Source organism: Theobroma umbraticum, unplaced genomic scaffold (genome assembly GCF_002168275.2).
Source record: "Theobroma umbraticum cultivar Fairchild unplaced genomic scaffold, ASM216827v3 scaffold_51.0, whole genome shotgun sequence".
Taxonomy (NCBI): Eukaryota; Viridiplantae; Streptophyta; class Magnoliopsida; order Malvales; family Malvaceae; genus Theobroma; species Theobroma umbraticum.
Window position 1 is genome coordinate 7,207,555 of NW_018397260.1, and position 20,321 is coordinate 7,227,875.

The 20,321-nt window shown below is 34.7% G+C and overlaps 2 protein-coding genes across 9 annotated transcripts; one reads left to right on the forward strand and one right to left on the reverse strand.

Annotated features, from left to right (window-relative positions):
• Positions 1-781: 781 nt before the first annotated feature.
• On the reverse strand, positions 782-13,896 carry REN1 (Rho GTPase activation protein (RhoGAP) with PH domain-containing protein). Of its 7 annotated transcripts, none has more exons than XM_021428167.2 (26): positions 13,648-13,893; positions 13,376-13,487; positions 13,204-13,245; positions 13,048-13,092; positions 12,828-12,905; positions 12,373-12,409; positions 12,090-12,166; positions 10,945-11,015; positions 10,757-10,835; positions 10,068-10,212; positions 9,570-9,689; positions 9,156-9,233; positions 8,775-8,830; positions 8,607-8,676; positions 8,130-8,214; positions 6,902-7,145; positions 6,101-6,346; positions 5,173-5,493; positions 4,914-4,963; positions 4,565-4,625; positions 4,400-4,483; positions 3,589-3,702; positions 3,343-3,506; positions 3,032-3,083; positions 1,685-1,879; positions 782-1,440 (listed from the first exon to the last, which is right to left on the reverse strand). In XM_021428167.2, exons 2-26 carry the CDS (start codon positions 13,412-13,414, stop codon positions 1,225-1,227), a joined length of 2,769 nt encoding a protein of 922 aa, XP_021283842.1. In that variant the 5' UTR covers positions 13,415-13,487; positions 13,648-13,893; the 3' UTR covers positions 782-1,224. The 7 variants fall into 7 exon arrangements, with proteins under 7 accessions (XP_021283842.1, XP_021283841.1, XP_021283840.1 ...); XM_021428166.2 differs by having other exon boundaries at positions 13,631-13,893; XM_021428165.2 differs by having other exon boundaries at positions 13,616-13,893.
• Positions 13,897-16,590: 2,694 nt separating this feature from the next.
• LOC110416259 (RING finger protein) lies at positions 16,591-20,285 on the forward strand. 2 transcript variants are annotated; one of them, XM_021428193.2, is made up of 6 exons: positions 16,591-17,233; positions 18,566-18,656; positions 18,840-18,997; positions 19,228-19,255; positions 19,455-19,563; positions 19,729-20,285. In XM_021428193.2, exons 1-6 carry the CDS (start codon positions 16,955-16,957, stop codon positions 19,808-19,810), a joined length of 747 nt encoding a protein of 248 aa, XP_021283868.1. In that variant the 5' UTR covers positions 16,591-16,954; the 3' UTR covers positions 19,811-20,285. The 2 variants fall into 2 exon arrangements, with proteins under 2 accessions (XP_021283868.1, XP_021283867.1); XM_021428192.2 differs by having other exon boundaries at positions 16,594-17,233; positions 18,837-18,997.
• The last annotated feature ends 36 nt before the right edge of the window (positions 20,286-20,321 follow it).

The following is a 20,321-nucleotide window of genomic DNA, read 5'->3' on the forward strand; positions in this document are numbered from 1 at the left end:
CGGTGGATGTTATAAAGACGAGGGTGATGAACATGAAGGTGGAGCCTGGCAAGGCCCCACCTTACAATGGGGCGATTGATTGTTTGATGAAGACGGTGAGAAGGGAAGGGTTTAGGGCCCTTTATAAAGGGTTTTTACCGACGGTTTCGAGGCAAGGGCCGTTTACGGTGGTTTTGTTCGTGACGTTGGAGCAAGTTAGGAAGCTGCTTTAGGAATTTTGATTAATTGATTAAATATTAATGGTGACGATAAATTAGATGGGAATAATTTAGTTTTACTTAGATTTTCCTATTGATAAATGAAGATCAATAGAATTTATTACTACTAATGTTTTTTTTGGACCATCACATATTTATTTTACAACGTCAACATCAAAGGTAAAGTTTGATGGTTAAGGTTTAAGCTCCCCACCTTTGTGGGGGAAATGGTCCTATTCGAGTGGTGTCTTATATCCATGAAAAAATTTTATGGACGTCTTGGCCTTTCGCGATTCGCATTCGACATGGATTCTCGAGTCGCTCTCAGCCTCAATTTTGCAAGAAATTGATTTTGGAGGCTGTGGCGTAATGATGTCCCATTCAAAATTTGATGCATTAGGAATAGGATGGGAAAGACTCAAAAGGAGTCCCAGCACACTCGGTTTGAGTACATGACAGCCATGAAGTGATGGGTGCAGGTCAAAGCTTGAGGCTTCTCCGCTAGGCTCAAGGGTCAAGCCATTAGTAGAGGCTCGATCCTGGGCTCACCTTCATCTGGCGTATATCAATATAGATAGTGGAACTTAAATTAAAAATTGCATTTGCCCATCAAAGCAATAAGCATGCAGTTACAACACAATCCTACTTGGTCTCTCTGACAACAAAAATCAGTCACCAACATTTTAAATTATTCAGCTCACATCTAGGACATACTAGTTTATATGTACATCTTGGATTAAAGGGTATCTGGACTCTAGCCTCTCCTCTTCGTAATGGGCATCAACATCAGTCTCCTAGCATCTCCCTCTGGTAATCTTAAGTCCTTGGGTTAGCAAGATGCTGACCTACTAATCCTGATCTCTATCTGAACTGTAGGACACTATGGCCTTCAGAACATCCCCTGTCCAGAAAGTCGGTTTATTAGTCTTCTGTATTTATTACCTCCATCTGGATCCGGTTATCTGATTTTTTTTTCTGGTGGAAATGTTTGGCCTTCTTATCCCACCCCTTTGCCTGGATTCTACAGTTATTGGCTGATGTCTAGTCCTCTACCTTTTTCTGTATTTTGAACAGATTGAATAGGTTCTAGTCCTTTGCCTTTATCTGGGCTTGGAACAGCTGGACCTGAACCTCGGCCTTTCTCCATACCTAGGATTTCATTTGCAATCTGGCTTCGCCGCTCCTTCAGAAAGTTGAGCCGGGTTGTCAGTTTTGTCAGCGCTGAAGATGGGGAATTGGCTCCCTGAATGACAGAATTAGCTTTTAAAAAACAGTATCAAATGATACCTATTATTACCAAATATGCACTGAAAGAAGTATGATGGCAAGCTATCGTGGAATGATAAGAAAACATGTCCTCCAAGATGAAGAGAAGAGAGTAATTTTATCCTGAATCACAAACTTTTGATGGTAAAGGGTTCAAATTCTAGAAAATTGCATTACAGTTTGATACAACTGGTGTCATGTTAAATTAAGATAAAGCATACCTCACCCTTTGTAGCAGACTTCTTGGAATTACTGGGAGCAAGGGGCTTGTGTGCAGCTGTCTCTGCTGCATGCATATGGTTGCTGTTATGTGCTGAACGATCCAACTGTTGGTTTTGAGGTGTATGTTTATTTGCCAAAGATGATTCCTGCTTCTTCTCATTCTTGCAGACTGCTTCGTCCAAATATGTGTCCTGCTGAATCATACTCTGGGTTCAGTGAATAACATTAACAACAAAATTGTCACATAGCCAGGAGCTGTGACTTTACAGATAACCCACAGCTGTCCAAGAGACCACACTAGGATTATTCATTAATCATCATCTTAAATGTAGCCCAAGCTTAAGTCTAAACTTAAAGCTTAAAAAGGCAAGTATAATTTGATAACATCACTTGACAAACAAAATGGAAATACGCTGTCCTGAATAAGTTAGCAACAGATAACGTGATGCAAAAGCTGCTGAAAATATTATAGTTGCTAATTTGCATGGTAAAGGTCTTGTGACTAACAGTAAATCTCTTTAACAGGTTCAAGCTCAGCCTGTATCTAGAGTAAACGCCTAATGCTCAAAATGCTAACCTCACTGTTGAAAAATAACCAGAAAGAAAAACAAAAGAGGGAGAGAGAAAGAGAGGATAAAGTGCCTAAAGCAAAATAGGTTCAAATCAAGCTCAACTTTGATTCAAAACAAACCCAGCCAAGCTTGAAGAGCCAATGCTCAATTTTGACTCGTTGGGAACCAGTGCAGTATATCTTTAATTTAAAGCGTTTCAGATCATCTGTACATAAAACATAGTGTCTTAAAGTCCGCTGCATTAGAGTTCACAGCACATAAAAGAAATTTATTACTATGAAGCTGAAGATAATATAAACTTCATCCATAAAGTTGTTCAGCAGGACCCCCACACTACATGGACGGGTTGTGATATTGATAATAAAAAAATGAAGCTGTTCATCAGGAGAAAAAAAAACTGATCATATCCTGCAGAGATTGTCATATTTTCCCTTCTCCTCACCAACTTTTACTCTCACAAGTTCCAATGTGCTGAGTGCATGTGGAATCTCCATGCATCAATATACACAGAGCATAGACTCAATTGTCATTTCACCATTCATTGGATTCATCTTCAAATAACTTCCAGGAAAACTAAATTTGCTAACTAATACTATGTCCATAATAACAAACGCAAACACATCAAAATTCAAGAAATAGAAAGGATGAACAAGGAGAGGTTTGAATGTCAAAGAAAATGAAATGCAGTTATCGAAGTAAAACAATAGAACCAATTCTATACACTTTCTAGGGAACTAGAGTACTTCATGCTGCCTCAAATGAATGTGAGTTTACCTTGCTTCCTGACCTTTCGAAAGCAGCTTCAGTACCTTTTGGCTTATCCTTCCTTTATGAAGAGGAAAATGAACATGAAATCAAGTTCTTAAAAGAGATGAGAATGGGAATTGAAAAAAATATACAAGTTAATACTAAATCTAAAGCATGAATTATGGTGAGTTAACAATGACCAAAATACTTTAACCAATTTCAATCACTACAAGGACGATAAGTATTCAACTCTCACAAAGAGACAAAGTAAAGAAATGTTTTGTAACTAATGACCAACAAAATGTGACATTGTGAGAGAGAAGCAACTGAAAGCTTACATTTTTGCTTGATGATTTGGTTGATGTTTATTGCATGAATCATTCATGGAAACAGAATTTTTCTCAAGCTGTTGATTAAGCTGCATTCCCAGATCATCAACCTTTTTGTTCAGATTGATTATGTCTGCCTCTGCTTGAGCTATGTCTTTGAGATCTGCCTTTGTCTTTATCATATTCTCAAGTTAAAATTTGATGCAAAATAAAGATTAGTAACAGTAGTTAAATCTAAGATAGGCCACTGGCTACCTTTTCATCAATCGTAGCTGGGAGAGTTATGGGTCCTTGAGATGGGTTAAGTCCTGCTTCCAAAGCCATCCTCTTATCCCTCTCCCTTTGCAACTCTTCCTCTAATCTTGCCACCTTAAGTACAATCAAAAGTAACAATCAAGACAGGGCCATTCTCATAAACTAGCACAGTATTGGCGATAAAAACCATTAGCTTTGTGCAAATAACTAATGAATAACATATAAATGCAAAAACAAATATTAAATTTTGTAAATCAACAAAACAAAAGAAATTGTTGTTCATATTACAAATGTATGCTTCCCAGAAAACATTTAATTGTCCACTCTAGATGATTTTCCTGCACTTTGTTATAAAAACCATGCCATATGCTCATGGCTGATATTCAACCCTCAACTCTTTCTGCCAGGGCAAAATGGAAAAAGTTGTATACCATGCCCAAAAAAAAAACTTTAATAAGAACAACCAATTTGCACAAGGATTTTGTCTTATGAATAGGAGTTCTTGCAGTAATAAACGGGATCAAAACAAACAATGATGCACCTATATAATTTTCATGCTCCTAATTTTGGACCTGTATTTTACAACTTGCACAAAAATTTATATTGAAAGGGGAAGAACGAAATGCATAATCAGATCTTCACTAACTTCCATAGATATTAAAGAAATGCATTGCCTTCAAACCATTTTTTAACATAACGACATGCATCTGTGGTTGCTAAAGATACATATCTTGATTCCTGACGCAATGTATGAGAAACAGAAACAACAGCACACAAAAGAAATGAAAAAAAAATCCCCTGACAAACATACATCTTTCTCAAGAGCTAGGCGACGCTCATGCAATGTCTTCTTTCGTTTTTCCAAGCTGGCTTCGAGAATGGCATTACCTTCAATCTATTTTAGAAAGTTGACATTAAAAAATGTCTCCAAACAGACTGAGATAACAATCATAAGAAAGGGCAAATTTCACAGAACCTCTTCTGTGAGTCTGTTTTGCAAGTCAGATTTTTCAGCCTCAAGTGTCTCGATTTCAGCCCTGAAATTGGGTCAAAATTAAGTAAGCAAGAAAAGAAAATAGAGCTATTATTACTAATATAAAAAGGTCTGACTCTATATTGTTTTTGCTTTTTCCCTTTTGGCTTCAAATATTATGCTATGCAAAGCATATATTGCTTCATCCTAAGCATGAATAAAGCCTTTCAAAGGTGCTTGGAACTTTCAGCGGTATTGGGTAACTCTAACGCTACGTGCAAGAATAACTAGGAAAACAAGTAGGCAAACTTATATGACATTTCTGTCTTCAGATCATGGGAACATCACTTACTCTTCTTCACATGGAAAATCAATGGATTCCATAGAAAGGTTCTTCTTTGCCTGGAAGAAGACCAGATAAAAAAATTAAATAAAAGTTTACTACAAGACTATAAATACATAGACCAACTTGTGCTGTTGTAAGTTAATTAACTATGGTAACTTGCAAGAGCCGGAATGCATGCTTGCAAATACTTATTAGCTAAGAGAGAAAGTAAAACGAACTAGGCCAAAAGCAGAACACTTCATAAATCCAGAAAACAAACACTTACAGCAGTACGTCCCCAAACAGTGGGACGCCTAACATTGTGGTCAGGTCCATTTCCTATAGATACGGATTTTGGAATGCATGAGATTTGATTATGACTGGTTAACTGATCCTCCAACTTGATTTCTCCATGAACACCTTTTGACAGCTCGGCAGACTTATTGGTCTCTGTTGCTGAACTATTGCTACTCTGATTATCCTCACTCCTTTCCGCATTATCATTTTCAGATAGTGAAGAATGCGGTGAACTTGATAATTTCTTAGTGGCCTTTAAATCATCACCAGCTTCAGACAGCTCAGAACCTGAGCTCGAATAATCAGAATCCTACATTTTCATTTGCAGTTCATGTAAGTATAGTCATCATCCTTTTATTACTGATTTATTGCTCTTTTTAATTTTTCAAGTGAAACAAAGATAATACTCAAAATCTAAAGCGAGGGGCCACAAAATGCAACAGCACATGGCTTCATTAAAACAAGCTGCCCTTTACCAACTAAAATAGCAAAGGAGAATAAATCATGATTCCTATAAGGGAAAGAGAGAGAACTGAATACATCTGATTCTGATATATGATGCTGCAAAGATGATTTAGAATACAATTTGCTCAGCAGTAAGTCAAAGTCCATATTGTGAGCATACATTCAAAGGAGAAAACAAAAAAGGACATGGAGACAATAGAAACCTTGAGTTTCCAGATTGTCATAAAGGGAGAAGATAAACAAGCTCCAAAATCAGAAAAATATATAGACTGAGCAAATAAATCTGATAGCCTACAAGCTCAGAGTGCATATCATGTATATTAAAGAGAGGTAAATGGAATTTAGAGAATAGAAAGCTTTAACCATTCCAAAATTTGTATTAAGCTTGTCACAGCCATCATGAACAAAATATAAAAATGTAAATGCCATTGTAAGAAAGTAGAGAAACAAGCCTTATTATCATCCAGATCATTGTTAATGGAGTGACCACTCTCACTGCCTGTTCTACTTGCTAAATCATCATCATCATTGGATTCATCATCATCATTGTATGCATCAGACATCTGTGTTGCATCATCGCAATCATCATCTTCATAATCTTCATCATCTTCATAGGACTCACCATCATCAGTTGCTTCCTCACTTTCACTTCCACTCTCTTCTGAGTCAGAGTATAAATCAGGGGAAACAGAACCTACCTGCCAACAAATTGCTGAGCTCGAAATCACAGCGTAAAAACCAAATCCAAACAAAAGTAAAAAAATAATTGGAATATGGAAAACAGTCTCATCTATTGTTGTTTTTAAGACCATTAATATTCAAAAAGACTTAGAAATATTCAATTACCACCGCTATGATGGCTCTCACATTTATTTTGCTTGCATTGTAAGGAGAGAATGTAAGGCAATTGCCACGTGAATAAGAAAGACATGAAGATAGTACAGACAGTTCTACTAGAGGATGTTATGACTTCGCTTAACTTCATTCAAATTCCACTAGTAGACAGTCATAATCTAGTCACTTAAGATTCTGTACCAATAATAGCGCATACAGACCAGGACAACACAAACAATTTTGACTTAATGATCATATTGGCTCCAAAAGAACAAAATAGAAACAAAACATATTGATTGTGAACTACAGATAAAGCCTTAGAGCTCATATTTTTATGGGGTACATACATGTCTGTATAGTGACTACAGAAAGCCATATCAGAAGCAATTGTGGAAAAGAAGACAATAATTACAGCTTACCCCAAATATTTTATCATACTCTTCTAATAATGTTATAACAATGGCTTGAGCATGATTTGCTGCAGCAGCTGCTTGCAGCAGTTGAATTGAACCATCCCCACCCACATCAAAATCATTTTCAATCTCACAATCACCAGCTAGAAGGGGGCGAAGAAGCAAGGGTGCCATGCAAGCTGCCACAGCAGAAGAGCTCATCCAATTGTCAGCTTTGTGAGAAGCCACTTTTTGCATCATCAATAGAATTCTGAAGGAAAGGAACAAAAAGATAAATATGGAAATAGGCAAGTAGAAGCCAAGATGGCATAGAATGAGTTTTTTTTTTTTTTTTGGGAAAGCAAAGAATGAGGCTATATTTAATTGTTGAAATAAGATCGAAACCAATTTTTTTTCTAAAATGCCCATGGCTATGAGAAAAGCATTTCACTCATAATTTTTCAACAATAATCACTAGGTGCTGAAAACTAATAGGAAGTTAAAAGATGTATTCTGCTTTTTGAGTGAATAATTTTCGAATATTCAACAAGTTCTGGTGTGCTAGGATTATTAATTCTAGTTTCTACATTTATGTCTTCAACAAGATATTATTTCCAGTTTCCCATCCCCACCCATTTTCCAGGGCATATATCAGAGGGGTTGCCTCACTCTAATACTTGTTATAGCAACAAGAAGCTGTGGTTAATCAAGATTTTCACTCACCCAAACACATCACCTAAAAGAATTTCTGAAGAAAATATAAAGTGCAATTTCAATGAAAAGAAAAGAAGAATTTGACACCCCCCCCAACAAGAATAGTGAGTGAAAATTGTCTAGAAATCCAAAAAGACACAATGTAAAAGTAACTGAATTATGACTTTCAGAAAATCTATTTTAACCAAATGCCAACAAAGAAAACAATTGCTCTATACAGAAGTGGCTTAGTAGGTGTGAAACTTCTGTGACAACAAGAATACCCTTTTTTCACCTTTAGTTTTACAAATCTTATCATTTTATATCTATTTTCAATTATGAGTTATTTTTAATGTGGTTTTCTAATTTTATACATGCATGGATTGATAAAAGGTATTAATAATTGAATTTTCAGAAAGACAACATTAATTGCATAACTTAAAACAAAAGCATATCAACATTGTTCACAATATCATTTAAATCCATAAATATAAAGATATTCTTATTTTAATCAGAAAAGCATACTTAAAAGGGCAAAGAGTGAAAGTGATGAATCAATTACCTCTGTAATAAGCGACGGTTTGGCTCAGGAAATGTGTCCAATACAGCCACACGCATAGCATTGACTCTAGCACCACGTTCAGTTCCTAATTATGCATATTGTCAAATAACAGAAAAACAACAAAACGAAATCTTCAAAAGTCATAACAGATAGGTAAATCATCCAAAATGCAATGTCAGAGAGCTGAATGATATTCAACTGGACAATTTCCACTACATCCCTTAAGGAGCCAACCAATGGAGAATGCAAGAACTTCACCCAATGAATGCTTAAAACAAGAACCCAGTACATGAAATTCTTATTTGTTCTTAGATTAATGAATAATAAAACAGCACATTTAACTCCAATAGAGATTATCTAAAATATACTTCCCTTTAAAATTAGAGGCATCAAGAATCCAGTTTCGGTGAAGCAGTTTATGAACTCAATTTATTACAGGGTAAGATAGAAAAGCAAACACTTCAATGAAAGACTTACGGCATGCTTCCAGTAGGGCATTGCAGCAAGATGCAGGAACAGGAGATGATGGCAACTCTCGAAGGACATACTGGAAAATGGCATGAAGGAAATTAAACAACAAAGTACCAGGTTCAGTTTATGCTGTAACTTCTATGAAAGAATCTTGTGGAAACGAATAAGGCATACCTTGACACAATCAGCAATGACATGAGGATCCTCGTCAGAAGAAAACTCACTTTTTCCTGCATGATAAGCATGTCCCAAAAGAGTTAAAGAAGACTGAACAGAAAGTATTGTGATGTGCAACTACAACTCTACAATAAATCTTTGGCTTCTTGCTATGTCCTATTCAATAAGCAAGGAAGCATCCTTACATGGATATCAATTCAAATTTAAGTTCCTACAAATATACCCTTGATAGCATTGTTTACCAGCCAAACTTTTATATATTGAAACTGTAAATTCAAAGAAATTGTAAGGAAGGAGCACAACCTAAAGTAACTGTAACCAATGTAAAAAAGAGTAGAATAAAGAATATAGTCAGGGACAGAATGTGTCTGAACAAACCCTGTTCATATTCCCGAATTCGGCGCTCAACATCTTCGACATCTGCAGCTTGTCGTAAGATCCCTTCTACTTTGACTCCTGTTAAATTATTTTTATATGATCAAATGTTGCTGAATGAATATGAATAACAAGTGCTCTGGCCATATTACTGCAATTGCCAAACAGTAATATATCACACCCACATCTTCTGAGGCCACTAAAATTGTGAACAAATGAGGAAAATTCTTGAAAAAAGATAAAGAAAATTTTTTATCACTAGCGAGGTGCAGGAAGATGATCCAGAATATGCATATCTCTAGCAAAGGTAAATAATAAAAACACACATGCACATATACTCACTAGATATATGCATTAGACAGTTACCCAACATATGGAATTAGCACTATGCAACAATTAATACAAAAGAAAGCTCACCATGCTCTTCTACAAATCTGAGGGCCTTCTCCAAAAATGTTGGAGCTCCATCAACATCTTCCAGTGCAAGTAAAATTGGCCTGCCTATGACTGTAGATCTCACAGGCTGTTTATCATTCACTAACAAAGAGGAAGAGAAGAGCATCAATATCTGATATGAAAGGAAAAATGAAACAAAGCAGCCAACTGGGTTGGAAGCTTGGTATTTTTCAAGAAACAACTTGACAGACTTGCAAAAGAAAAAAAGAGAATGAACAGATAAAGGAAAACTAGAAAAAAGGAGGGTACAGTGAAAAAAGAGTAGGAGGAACTGACAACTAAGGCTGTCAATTCGAAGCAAGCCTAAATTTTGCTGATTTTGTTACATCATACAAATGCAATTATAGTTCGCCACACGTCATGCATTACTTCTGGTGTTTACGTTGGGACAGGCCTAAATACAAATGAAGCCACAGTACAATAAACACAACACTCAAAAAACATTGCTGCAGAAACTACCTGGTTCCTTAGAACCATCAACTGCATCTGCTTGATCGTTCCCAAAGATGCCATTTTGTCCCATCACATGAGCAGAGCTTGGTGCTTGTGACAAAGCATGCTCAAGTGCAGTCTTCCACTCATACAAATCCTCTAAAGTTTCAGCCTGCAACACCAACAAAAGGAACCTTCTAGTCATCTTATTTTCCCAAAATCTCACTGTCTTGCCATTTGATTAAGCATTGAAGTTTTCCATAACATCAGATAGACACATAATGAGTGCTTTTCTCTCTGCATTCCTGCTTCAAAACCAGTAATGCGGCCAAAAAGGTTCTTAATAATGGGTTTCATTCGATAAAGAATGCTATCAGCAAAGAATAGAGTGACTGACTTGAATAAAACTTCTGTACCAAGGATGAAATTATCATGTTCAGGGCATTCTAGGAACATGCAGGTGCTGGTTGCTCAGTAACAAGGTCTTTATGCTTCAGCTTTTCATTAAAGCTCATTCTTGGTTAGATTCATTTTGGTCACCTTTTGATGTGAGGAAGATCTTTAACTGTTTCAGCAGAATCTTGATATTGAATGCGATTCAAATAGAGAGCTTACAACTATTTATCATGCTAAGGAAAATATAAAGTAAGTATGATCCAAAACAGTCAAAACAGTAATCAAAGGAGAAAATATTGTTCGAGAATGGGAAGAAGCACCTTGAGTGTGAAGGCTCGTCCGTCGCGGCCATCGGGAAATAGTACGGTTAAGAGTTTTTTATCAGCTTTGACAACCACACTAGAAATTTTAAAAGGTATCACAAGTTAGTAAATGCTTCCAACTTCCATGATATTTGCAACTTTAAGAAGAGATCAAATTGATCATGTATTCAGAAAAGCAAGCCAACCTGCCTGAATTGTTGAGATCAATACCACCAAGAGTTAAATTCACTTCATTCCCCTTCTGAGAAATGGCACTCTGAGCAGTAAAACAACTGTGCATTAATCTTCTAAAACCTTAAGTATGCAAAATGCAGCTAGGGAGAGAGAAATGGACTAGTGCAAGGGATATGAAGAGAAGAGAACAAGATATCATCAGGATAATAATAACATCTAACCAATAATATCAACCCATCTAGATTTTCTACTTTTGCCTCAGGGACTGCTTACTGGAGTTCTTCCACAATACCCAAGACCAAGTCCGTTCCTAAACCCAAGCAATAGTTAAATAAGTTTTTAATATTATTCTTCGAGCTGAAGCTCTCTAATATCACAGCCTGTAGAAGAGGCCCCATGTGTGTTATAGTGCATCATAATAAAGTTTAACCCAATTAGAAATCGGGATGACCCATCTAATGAATTTATGTCTTTCATTTTTATCTTCACTCTGCTGGAGAACCAAAGAAGAATTGGTGAATGAATTGATATGTTGAACTATAAAACCATAATTGTCAATTTTGCAGTGCTTATTTACATCCTTCTACAACATTAAAAATGTACATCAGTCCAAATTGCTAATAGGTCATTCTAAATTAGCACTCATTCCTTGATAGGTAACTTTCATTAATTTAGGGCCACACTAATGACTTAATTTTTAGGTCATGTTTCCTAATTTCCTAAGGCTTAATCTAGCATGAAAGATTTTCCAATATTCTAATTAAGTCTGCCCAAAGACAACCTAAAAACTGTAAAACCAGTGACAAGACCTGCTGTGTGAGATAGACACAAGTGTTTCATTTTCATTCATCTTTTTGATTCAGATATATTCTAGCCGCTAATAGTCATTCACAAAAGTGGAAATGATACTCAAGAACCAGATGGTTTTGATTGAGAGAGAACCCGTGCACATAAAAGATAGTCATAGCCAATCAGCATCATCCCTGAGGATCTTAAAATCTAGTAGAGTTAGAAAATGAGTACCACATCATATGACCTTTTATCACTTTACTGTTTCCTTATGATCATTTAATTGTAACAGAGGATGTAAAAAACGGATAAATAAGCACAAGCATCCATGTTGAGACCAACAATCTTCCAGAATGCAAGTACTTACAGGATCACTTCTGAAGAAAACCAACGAAGTATGTGTCAAAATAAACCACCTTTTCTTCCATGATGTCCATCCAATTCCTTAATTAAAAAAAAAGGAAAAAAAGGAAAGGGATAATAATAACCCAGAGGAATCCAAGACATAACCCTGGGATTGTGATTTCAATATAAACCTAGTAATGATATTTTTCCTGTTAAATGTAAGTCGAGGTTGTACTTCTGTGAAAGGCAAATGAGTAACTGAATTAAAGACCAAAGAATGATTTAACCAAGCAAAGTAAACAAACCTTTTGATGAAAGAAAAAGTGGCCCACTCTTTAAAACCTGCAAGAAAGTTTTGAACCTTAAAATGCACTAACTTTTACTACAGTTTTGTAAACTGCGTGCTTAAAAAACAGGGAATGCGGGACAATATAAGGAATGATCTCAAGAAGGTAAAGCTAGCAATGCACTTAAAATACAGAATGCAGGTCACAGTAACAGCAACAATGTGCTTGATAATATCAAAAGAGAATAACTGCTTTATATGCGATCTTTCCATAAAATGATTCCAAACCTTTAGTTGTAATCCCAAGCACATAAGTAGACAAGTGGTAGACAAAGATGATTACTAACACGATCACGATGATGACAAAGATGACTGCACGGTAATCTAGGGAATGAATGGTCATGTGCAATATGCAATAAACAGTTCAATTCAGAAAAGTAAATAACAATCCAGAGAGGAGAGAGAGCAGTTTACCGAGTTGCCACCACGAGAATGCAGATGATCCGGCGGGCCTGGTGCTGGAGTGGGTGGTCCTGGAGCAGCAGCTTCTCCCTTCAGGGAGAAAACAAAAAGGGATTTTCATCACAAAAATCTCCTTTAAAAATCAGAATCTCGGTTTTGGTTTTTTTCCCCTTAAGGCTCAAATCCTTTACTTAAAAAAAGAATCAGAAAAGAATGCAAGATTGATCTATACCTGAAGTCCTTGAGACGGCTCTTCCTTTTTGGAAGGAATCCTCTGCTAACGAGATCACATCGCAAACAATGAAAAACGAACAGAGGTAATTTTCAATGCAAAATTTCCATAAAAACTATATTAATGTAAACAAAAATTAAAAGAAAAATAACCTACTTGTTGTGCTTGAGACGGTTCTTCCTTTTTGCTAGGCATTTTCTAATTACAAAATAAAAAAAAATTAACGTAAAATCACAATGTAGTTCTTCCTTTTTCAGTTTTTGAACTTCAGAGTCTTCTAAAAACGAGTTAGAAAAATAACAAAAAGAAAAAAGAGATTGATCAAAACCTGGTGTGCCTGACACGGTTCGTCCTTTTTGGTAGCCATAATCCTCTGATCACTCAAGAATCAGAAAAAATACATCCCAAACAGGTCACGAAATCAAACTTTGAACAAAAATCTGCACCAACCTTGTACTCATCAATTTCCATAATGCCGCTCATTCACAACATTTAAACAAACAAAAAGCATAGCAAAACTCAAACACAAACAAAATAACACCAAACAAATTCAAAAAAAAATGCAAACCAGAAAAACTTTTACGTGAGTTTGAAATGTACTTCGTGGGAAAACGAGAAAAGGAAAATGTAGACGAAAAGAAAAAGAGATAAGGAAGAAGCGTAAAGGTGAGAACAGAGAGAATTTTTCTCTGCTTTCTTTTTTCTTCTTTGTTTGTTTGTGTGAGTGCTTTGGCTCGGAATTCTTCGCTCAACGGAAACCCCGTTTGGTCAAGCAAAGGAAAAGCCTAAAAGCCCTCCAAAAGAGGGGGGAAGCAGGCCTCCGATTGTGCAGCAGTGGTACACGTCACCCCTATTCTTTAGTTTTACGTTCTTTCCGTCCGAAAATTATTGTGCTTGGAGGGAAATGGCAATCCCAGTAATTTCCCCCTTTTTTGACGGCCTTTTGCCCCGTGAATTCAAGAGTTGGGGCCACTCGACCCCAGATGGTTTACGGATTTGATCACGGTTGGTCCGAACTAGTGTGGGGTCCGTTGGTCTAGGTGGGGTCCATGTCGATGAACACTATCACAGGTGTTGATTGATCGAGTTAAAAACCAAAAGCTCTGATCCGAAATTTGGGGGCAGAACGATCATGGCCATTATTGATTGAGCTTTCAATATATCTATTTATTTGTTTCCTCAATCATTGTTCTTTCTGAACAATTCGTTGTTCGCAATTAATCCGTTTTTCTATCAAAATTTTGTGCCTTTCCATTAAGTACTCAATCTACCCAGTAATGAACAAAGGCTTAAGAAGATATTAACGTTTGAAGATACAATTTCTCAAACCAATATTAAGTTTTCAATTTCTCACCTTGTTACTTGAATATTGGATTATTTATGATTTGATAAAAAAATGTTTTACATAAGACATATAAGTAATTAATAGAAAAAAAGGTGCTTAAGAAATTAATATAACCTGAGCTATATTCTTTAGAAAAGATGTCCTAGCATTGCTCCTCTCCTCAAAGTCAAATATCCAGAGAGAGAGTGGGTGTATGCCAAAGCAATAAAGAATTAAGTACTATGATTGGAAATGTGATAGTTCTCGAAATAAGTTTTCTAACTTTGAGATTTGAATTTAATATTATATATATATACATATATATATGTGTGTGTGTGTGGTAATACAATGGAAAGAAGAAAACGGGAAGTGGGGAAAATAAATGGTTTTCTTTTCTCATGTTAACTTAAAAGGTGAAAGATAGAAAAGAAGATTTATGGTTGAGAGTTTAATCTTAAATGGAAGGTTAGTTTTAATTAAGTGACAACATTTAATTAAGCTTCAAATTAAAAGCATCTGAACAATAACAAAAATTGAAACTTAAAACTTATAAGATAATAAAGGTTTTAAAGTCTTTTAAAAATTTTACAACTCTAAACATTATATCCGGAAAGGTATTTTAATTAAAAAATATACTTTTTTTTGTCTAGATTACATTTAAATAATTATTTACATACTAATTTCACGATCATTCCTTTTCAATCAAAAAATAAATGGATTGATTTGGATTTATCTCAATTTTAATATTTCTTGTGAAATATGTCAGGTAATTTAATAGACTTTGATATTATTTATCACGAAATCATATTCTTGTTAAAAAAAAACATATTTATTAAAAAAAGTTACTTATAAATTTAAAACTCATTTTATCTTTTATGAAAGTGAGATCCTGGTTACTAATATGTCAATAGTTTATTCCTAACTTTTGTCGTTTAATTACTTTTGATATTTTAATTTTAAAATTAAAATACTTTAAAAAATTAAAAATTAAGACACTTTGAGAAATCTATTGCCATTCCATCTAAAACCTAGCTACACTATTTTTTTTAATTTATAATCATGTAAAAACTTCATTAACAATGACAAATAACTAAAAAATGATATCATGTTGACTCTTTTTGATGTCTTCATTTCCCCATCATAGATCTATCAATATGATTATATTTTGGCATTATTTTTTTTATCATTAGTGTATTTTTTTTTTGCGTAATTTATCATGAATTTACTCTATTATTTAATTTTTATTGAAAATTTTAAAACGCCACTTAATTTATTTATAAAATAATTACATTTCATGGAATATGTGATGTAAAAATTCAAATGTAAACTTTGCAATTTTGCACAAAAAGATTGAAATTATCAATATATAGTATTAATTTATATAAGAAAACTATCAGTATAAGTTTTCCCCTCTTGAGTCTCTTTTCCATTTCTTTTGTCCAAAATTAAATAGGCGAAGCATTTATATTTTACATGACGTGAACCTTGGAATTAATTCCAACTTATTTCTTCAAGAATTTTGTATAAAAATATATCCAATTCAAGATATGAGACAAAATATGTTAATAATATTTATAAATAATAGATATAATATTTAAAAAAGCTTAAACTATTGAAAATAAGTTAAACAAATTATTATTCTTTGATTACATTTTAATTAAAATTTTATATTTTTATTTTGAGTCAAATGAATTTTTGTGATCATTAGTTGACTAATCACATATTATTAATATAATATGTTGATATGTCATTATGAATAGTAACAAGATATACTTATATGATAAAATGATATAAAATAATAAATAATATTTTAATTAATATTAATTAAATTTAATTAAATGTAATAAAAAATAATTTTTTATTTATTTTTAATAATAATTTAATATTTTTTAAAATATTATCCCTGAATAATATAAATATTAAAAAAATTATTCAAAATTTTATATTTTGAGACTTTTTTTTTTCTCTAGCAAAATAGGAAGCTTTGGTAGAAAATATTGTACCCTTGGACTAATAATTTGGCTGCTAAGGCCAGGTCCGATAAAAGTTCCAACTCTCGAAACGACAGCACAAGGAAGACAAGGAACAATTCAGATTAGCTAAAAGTATATTATAATTTTCACCGATCCAAGATAAATACGGAGATTTGTTGGGGTTAACCCCGAATTTTATATAATTTAAAATTAAACAATAACATTGACCAGCTTCTCTCATTCCCCCGTGTGGTCGGTCGGGCACGCAACCCCAAGTAAGCCCAAACCAAAACGGACCTCAAAATCCATCATGTAGAGCTGCTCAAAAGCTGTCACGGCGGCTAGAAGTCCCTTCTCTTCTCTTTTTCCAGGACAAAAACGCATCATTATTTAAAAAAAAAATGAAAATTTTCATATTCTTCACGAGCAATTCTATAAGAATAAAATAATCTCGTTCCGGGAACAAAGCAAAAGCAGATTTCCTTCCATCGTTTTCTGATTTGCTTACAAGACGAGGATTTCATAATTTTAGTTTAATCTGATTTGATCTCTTTAGGGTTTGAAACCGAGGGGTTTGGTGTGGAAATTTTTAATAGTTTTAGGGGGCGATATGGAAGTAGCGGTTACGGGTTCGAGCAGCGAATCTTTGGCGATGGAAGTTGGGGAGATGAAGGGAAAAGTTGTGGAACAGAAAGATCAGGTTCGCGTTAAGAGGAAGACTTTGCAAGCTGTGCTGGAGCAGTGCCAGAGAGCTCTCGAATTGCTTAGTAACAATGAAGGTGGAATCGATGATGACGATGACGATGAAGATGACGACGATAAAGATGACATGGATCCTCAAGAGGAAGTCAGCGGCGTCGGTCTTCGAAGAGATCAAGAAGCCGAGGAGGTTTGTTTAATTCTTTTTTGTTTATTGTTTGTTGTTACTTTTCTTAGGGTTGGATTCTTGATTTGCATTTCTGTTTGATAGATAGAACAACGAATGAAGGAAAGGAAATCTATGTGAGAATTTTAAATAATAACTGTTTAGCTCGTAAAAACGATTGTTTTCATTTTGCTAGATTTGTTCTGTTCTTTGTGAAGAATTGGTTTATTTAAACTTGTACTATGGTTTGTTATGGAAAATTCTATGTTCAGAACAGAAATTTAAAAATTTTGATTCATAGAAGTTCAGCTAAGGTAAGTAGCTCATTTGAGGATTATGCTTTTCTTATTTGATTGATGAGTAATTCGGATCTGAGTTGAACTCAGCTTGAATAAGACAATTGAACTTATATTATAGCTAAATGTTAGTTCTCTTTGGACAAACGTTTGGTCGTGTTGCATGCTTAGTTGCATATCTATGTCAAGTACTTTCTTTCACTGCTGCATTCTGAAAGGGTGTAGTTTTGCAAGACAGAATGTTACTGGTTGAGCTTGGTTTGTTTTACTTATTGATGTGAGTTTGTAGTTTTTGCTGTGATGATAGATTCAGTCTTGAGTATGGCTCAGGTTGAGAAGCTTGTATGTTGTCATAAGATGGAGAAATGATATGATGGACTAAAAGCTAATGAAGGCTTGGATTGCATTCTTTCACTATTGAATTGAAAAGGGGAAAAAAAAAAAAACCTTGTATGGAAGTAGGCCAGAGGGTGGAGGGCAGGAGTCGACTGTAAATAAAACATGAAAAGATTAAATTACCCTTTGCCTTTTCAAATTCATTATACAATGCTTTGTTTGCTTCTGAGTCCATTTGCCTCTTAGCCTTTGTCTCATTGATGTTATATCAATTGCAATGCTCCTTTTGCATGTTTTTGTTTCTGTTTATATATACGTATATTTAGTTTGAAAAAGGAGATAAATGAGAATGAATCATAGAGAAGAGATTGAAACTTTTCCTGTATGACATTCATCATGTGAAGTAGAACTTTGGTCCAACAAAGATATAAGATTAGGAACTAATCTAAAAGGAATTCAAATTAGATAAATGAAGTGTAAAAACAGAGCCTGGTTTGTGAAAACCTGGCACCTTCTTATGGTGATTCCTTATTTCTTGATTTAGAATGCTGTATGACCCTTGAATTTATGAATAGTTTTTTTTATTTAATGTAAATGGCTTTATGACATAGATTATGCATATAAAATTAGCAGCATGATAGAAAGAAGATTTTGAAAATTTGCAATAAGTTTGGCATTTGCTTTCCTAACAAATATTTTTAATAATTTTGTATATCTGATGCAGTTGTGCGGTCTTCTCAAATCTAGAGTTCAATGCTCTGACTTCCTTGAAAAGCTAGAGTGTGCTCAGGTGCCAGTTCCAGAAAACATTGCTGGTATGCATCCAAAGATGGTCCCCTCTAGACTGTTAGCGTATATAAGTTCGACTCTTTGCCAACACATTGAGCAGGCATATTTGTTAAAGTATTGAAGTTTCTGCTTTTAGGGAACTTTCTTATTGGTTTTAGAATGATCTTTGTTGCCTGAATGCTAATGAAATTCTTCTTTGGAACCAGAAGAAGGTAGTTCTTGGGACATGGTTGATGAAAATGATCTTTGGGAAGGCGAAGATGTTGATTCGGATCAAGAAGATTATGTTCTTGTTAGGCAGGAAGATATAGTGGAAGGCATTGCATGTTTTATGGCTGCATATTTGCTGTCCCTTAAACAGACTAAGGTATGTGATGTTCTTGCTCTTTGTTGGTGTTCTTATTATTTTGGAATTTAATATTTCTCTTTGTAGTCATTCACACATTATACACTTAAGCCAGAAAATTTGGTTGTTTTATGTCAAAAGTTTTTCTGTGGTCTTACTTTTTGGCAGACTGAATAAAAGTGTCTATGCATGTTCATGATGGATTATACAGCACTGGATGCTAAAGAGTTTTATTATGTTTTCTTTCCCAGGATTTGACCCCCAATCAACTTCAGGAAGGTGAGTTTGTTTGTCTTCATTATTGAGTTTTGGTATCCAATTATATTCCTCCCTAAATGTTAATGAAAATTTTAAGATACCATTTCACTGTATAACTTTTATTTTCCATCTCAAATATCTTTTATTCCATAATTAATACAATATTTCTGGCCATTAATTTGGCATAGGAATTCTGACACACTTTTGAATTCTCTTGTAGCACTGAGCAAGACCTTCTCCATAAAAAAGAAGAAGGGAAAGCTTCGAAAAGCATGGGATGGAAGTAAAGTCATATATAATGTGGCATCCTGGGGGGCAACTGCAATTGGGTAGGTTATAATTTTAATCTTGACAAACCAGTTTTTCTGAGTTCCTGCAATTGCTAGAAGTTTGCTCAGTTGTCTTTGAGATCCGGCACCTTCCTATTTTATCATTCTGATTGTACTCTAATGTTTTTTGGCTGATACGAAAATTTATTCGTCTGTACTCAACAGGATATACCAAAACCCTTTACTTCTCAGAGCTGCCTCTAAAGCCTTCTGGACTTCTTGTCATGTTATATCAAAGCTTCTCTGATTTGCTTGTGCTACTTGGAGAACAAAGTGTGATATCGGAATTCACTACTTGTATTTATGCTTTCGTAGCGGTCAAATGCAGCTTGGTGTTTCGCAGGTTGTGTAACAAGAAATACCATTCTTTTTCATGCTACAGATCCATTGATCAATCTCTCTTAAATTTAACCGTGTAAATAGTTTTTCTCGAAACATTTCTGATTGCAATTCAAATTCATTAGCATTGTTCTCCTTGTGACGGCTCAGCCTTAAATCCCCTAACTCTTGCAGTTTGTGAGCAGCATATAGGCAAATGCCTTGGGTACTAATGGGTTTCTGTATATGCTTTTGCGGTATGTTGTTTGTCTAGATGGACACTCTCTTTCTATTAGCATTTAGTACTATTTTCGCTTTTCAATTTGTTATGACAGCCTTTTATAGTTGGCTGTACATGATTACGACAACATGTACTAGTATCTAATTCCACGGGCAGTTTCCCATATGCACCATTCTGAAATGAAATCTGTGTTGTAATT